Raw genomic sequence first — 3,696 nt, forward strand, 5'->3', positions numbered from 1 at the left:
CTAATCAATTACAATTTCAGGAATGTGGCAAATCTTTGACCACTCAGAATTAGGGTCGGTGGTGCTGCTACTGGTGCTCTCTGGTTTACATCTCTCCTTTAGAAGGGGATAGTTGTCAATCTGTAGCTCACTTAGTTTGGTGAGGCTTCTCATAGATTGGTGAGAGGGTAAATTCTCTAACTTTTTACAATCCCAGAGCCCAAGTTGTTCAAGTGTCGAAAGCTTCCCAAACCAATCAGGCAATGATTTTACTCCAAAACCAACTAGTTCAAGACCTGTTAGGACAGAGAGATACTGAATTTGCTCGGGCAGAGATTCCCAATGAGGCCATCCAAACAAACTTAATTCTGAAAGGGAGGGGAAGTAATAGTGGGGTGGTTGGAGAGCATAAAAAAAGAGGTCTAGGAAGGAATGCAACTCTGTGGTTTCTGAGAATGGTCCAATCCCGAAGCTTCTCAAGTTTGTAAGAGAACAAAGCTTCCCCTTGGGCAAGTCCATTAATTTAGGACAAAATGATATACGTAGGAAAGAGAGAGAAGGTGTTCGGTTTAAATTGATCGGAAAGGAGATAAGATTGTCACATCTGTATACTTGCAATCTCTCAAGAGGTAAACCACTGGGCATTGGCCCAGTGGCCATCAGGGAGGGACTTAAGTCCCTTCTTGGGCTGTTGGTGAGGATTCAAACCTCACCAGCAGCGAAAAAAATCTAAGAGTTGTGCCATAACACTCCCTTGGTCTAGTTGGGTCTGTATACCCACTAGTCCTTAGGCTCCCCCTTCCCCTAGATTAGGATAGAGTAGGTTATATAAATGTATCGTTGCTGACAAAAAAAAATCTCTCAAGAGGTAGAGGAGGAGGACAAGTAGTGGAAAGGGTGGGCGAAGAAGTGGAATTCCACTCTGACTCAGATATCTGGGGGATGGACAAGTGGGTCAACCCATCACACATGCAAATGTCTAATACTCGTAAGGCAGTGAGGTATTTGTATCCCTTGGGGATTGAAATCGACTTGAGTGAATTGCAACGCCAAACGACTAATTTCTCTAAGGATTCGAGGCTGACCAACTGTTGAGTAGCATTATTGCCAATACAAGCGTGTGGTTGGCTCAACTCAACTATTGTTTGGGAATTTGGACCTTCTAAGATTTGACAAACATCAAACGAAAAATCCAATAATTTAGTCAAATCATCATAATGTTTTAACTCGAGATCTGTAAGATTTGAATTGTTTTGGAATAAAGTATTTGGTAGTTTTGTGAGCCCATTCACATGCGAAATGTAAAGACCGGTGAGAGTGCTAACTCAATTGCAAATATATTCCATTACGGCTGATCCATTCTTAGTCTCACTGATGTGCAATTTCTGGAGACTTGGAAAAGTTGCTAGTTCGGGGCAGTCTTCAATCTCTATCGTCTCCAGGCTCGGAAATACCATCATTTCTCTATCATGAACTTTTGCTTCCATCCATTTGGTCAAATTTTTCATTCTTCTTAGAATGAAATGTTTAAGTGCTGGAAACAATTCTAAGGAACTTTGACTGCTACTTCCACCATGCATGGTTGATCCTCCATAAAAAGAAGGCCATATGTTTGTTATGCCATCAAGTCCTTCCAAGTGAAGAGAACAGAGGAAGGGCATGTGTCCAAGAGTTGGTAGCTCTTTGCAATTTCCGTAATTTTGCACTTCAAAGTGCTTCAACTTCACCAAATTCGTGAAATTGTTTGGAAACATTGTCAATGATTCACAATCTTCAATCTCTATCATCTCAAGAATAGGAAATACCACCACTGTTCTATCATCAACTATTGCTTCTATCCATTCAATCAAATTTTCCATGTCCCTTAGAATGAAATGCTTAAGTGCTGGAAACAATTTTGGGGGACTTTGATTGCTAGTGCCACTATGCAGGGCTGATTCTCCGTAAAAAGAAGGCCCTATGCTTGTTATGCCATTAAGTCTTACCAAGTGAAGAGATCTAAGAGAGGGCATGTGTCCAAGAGTTGGTAACTCTTTGTAGTTTGTACAATTTTGCAGTTCAAAGTGTCTCAAATTCACCAAATTCTTGAAATTGTTTGGAAACTTTATCAATGATTCGCAATCTTCAACTCTTAATGTCTGCAAATTATAAAGTTGACAAAGAGAATCTGGCATTGTTTTGATTGAAATTCTTGACAAATCTAGGTATCTCAAATGAGTTAACTTGGCAAGTGTTTTGGGAAGCTTCTTGACACTTGATGACCTTAAACTCAAAACTCGCAACATAAAAAATGATATCTCTCTATCATTAAGTGATTTGTCTTCTAACAAAAATAATGTTGTAATACACTTGAACCTTTCAGAGGAAGGAAATGGCATTTCTTTTTCACTTCTCTCTAGTGCAAGATATTGAATGGGAAACTTCTCCTTATCGTCACTTCCGGACTCTGTCAACCTTAAAGTTTTAGAATTGGAAATGGATTGCACCATATCATGCACAAGATCATGCATTTTGCAATTCAAAACATTCCCATACTCATCCTTCATTGCATCTTGAAACAAGTTACTATCCAACAAAATGGTAAAATACATGTTACCAACTTCCTCCATACACATATTGTTTCGTTGATTCGAATGAAGAAATCCTTCTGCCACCCAAAGTTGGATCAATTGATTCCTTTCCATTTGAAAATCTTTGGGAAAAATTGAACAATATGCAAAACACTTTTTAAGAGATGGATATGGAAGATGATCAAAGCTCAACTTCAAAATTTCAGCAATGCCACTATTTTCACCACAACCTAAACTTTGAAGTCTACTCTCTAAAGTTTCCCATTCAGCTGTTCCCTTGTTGCGCAACATGCCACTGAGAACACTTGCAGCCAATGGTAAGCCGCGGCATCTTTGTGCAATCTTGACTCCTAAATGTTGTAACCTATTTGGCACTTCCCCAGTGCCAAATGCATTTTCTTTGAGAATGAGCCAACATTGATCATCTGATAATTGTTCCAGGTACAAGAAGGCAAAGAAATTCTCATGATGGTTGCCACTTGTTGCTCACGAGTGGTCACAAGAATCCAGCTTCCCATGGCTTGGCTAGTACCCCTCAAAGACCCAAGAAACCCATTCCATAGTGTGGACTCCTTATTCCAAACATCATCCAAAACCAAAAGATACTTTTTACAATCCAATAATTCCTTAAGCCGATTGACTCTGGCTTCCCTAGTCTCAACGTCGGGCATTGGTTCCTTCAATGATTCTAGCATCAACCTAAAAAGTCTATTGGCATTGAAATCATCTGACACGCATACCCACATTCTCTTCTCAAAATGTTCTTGGATCTTTGGATTATTAAAAACTTTTCGAGCCAAGGTGGTTTTCCTGATCCCGCCCATCCCTACTGTGGCGACCCCACTTCCCCCTAAGGCGAACCAAAGGGTTGGCGGGCCGTCTGCCCAGCTCTCGCCAGGACTCACGCAAGCATTCTAACCCAAAACCTTCCGACGGTTAACCTAAGCTATTACAATAATGATTCTTCCGAAACAAATCAATTTCTATCTCCACATTAACTTCAGAGATAACAACATATAACTTAGCCAATCGACGGTTCTTAAATACTTCCAGCGACGCTTGCAATAGATAGGGACATACTATACCAATACAAACATACAAATTGAGTATTAGAATTAGAGATTACACTTTTCCAGCTTCAAGTGGC

General features: G+C 40.1%; 2 protein-coding genes across 2 annotated transcripts; both read right to left on the minus strand.

Moving 5' to 3' along the window:
- Positions 1–498, minus strand: LOC113782415. Its single transcript, XM_027328307.1, has one exon. The coding sequence runs from the start codon at positions 496–498 to the stop codon at positions 1–3; it is 498 nt and encodes a 165-aa protein (XP_027184108.1).
- An 806-nt stretch (positions 499–1,304) lies between these two features.
- Positions 1,305–3,373, minus strand: LOC113782416 (putative disease resistance protein RGA3). The gene is made up of 2 exons (XM_027328308.1): positions 3,082–3,373; positions 1,305–2,974 (listed from the first exon to the last, which is right to left on the minus strand). Exons 1-2 carry the CDS (start codon positions 3,371–3,373, stop codon positions 1,305–1,307), a joined length of 1,962 nt encoding a protein of 653 aa, XP_027184109.1.
- Between the last annotated feature and the right edge of the window lie 323 nt (positions 3,374–3,696).

The sequence above is a fragment of the Coffea eugenioides genome, chromosome 9 (assembly GCF_003713205.1).
Source record: "Coffea eugenioides isolate CCC68of chromosome 9, Ceug_1.0, whole genome shotgun sequence".
Taxonomy (NCBI): domain Eukaryota; kingdom Viridiplantae; phylum Streptophyta; class Magnoliopsida; order Gentianales; family Rubiaceae; genus Coffea; species Coffea eugenioides.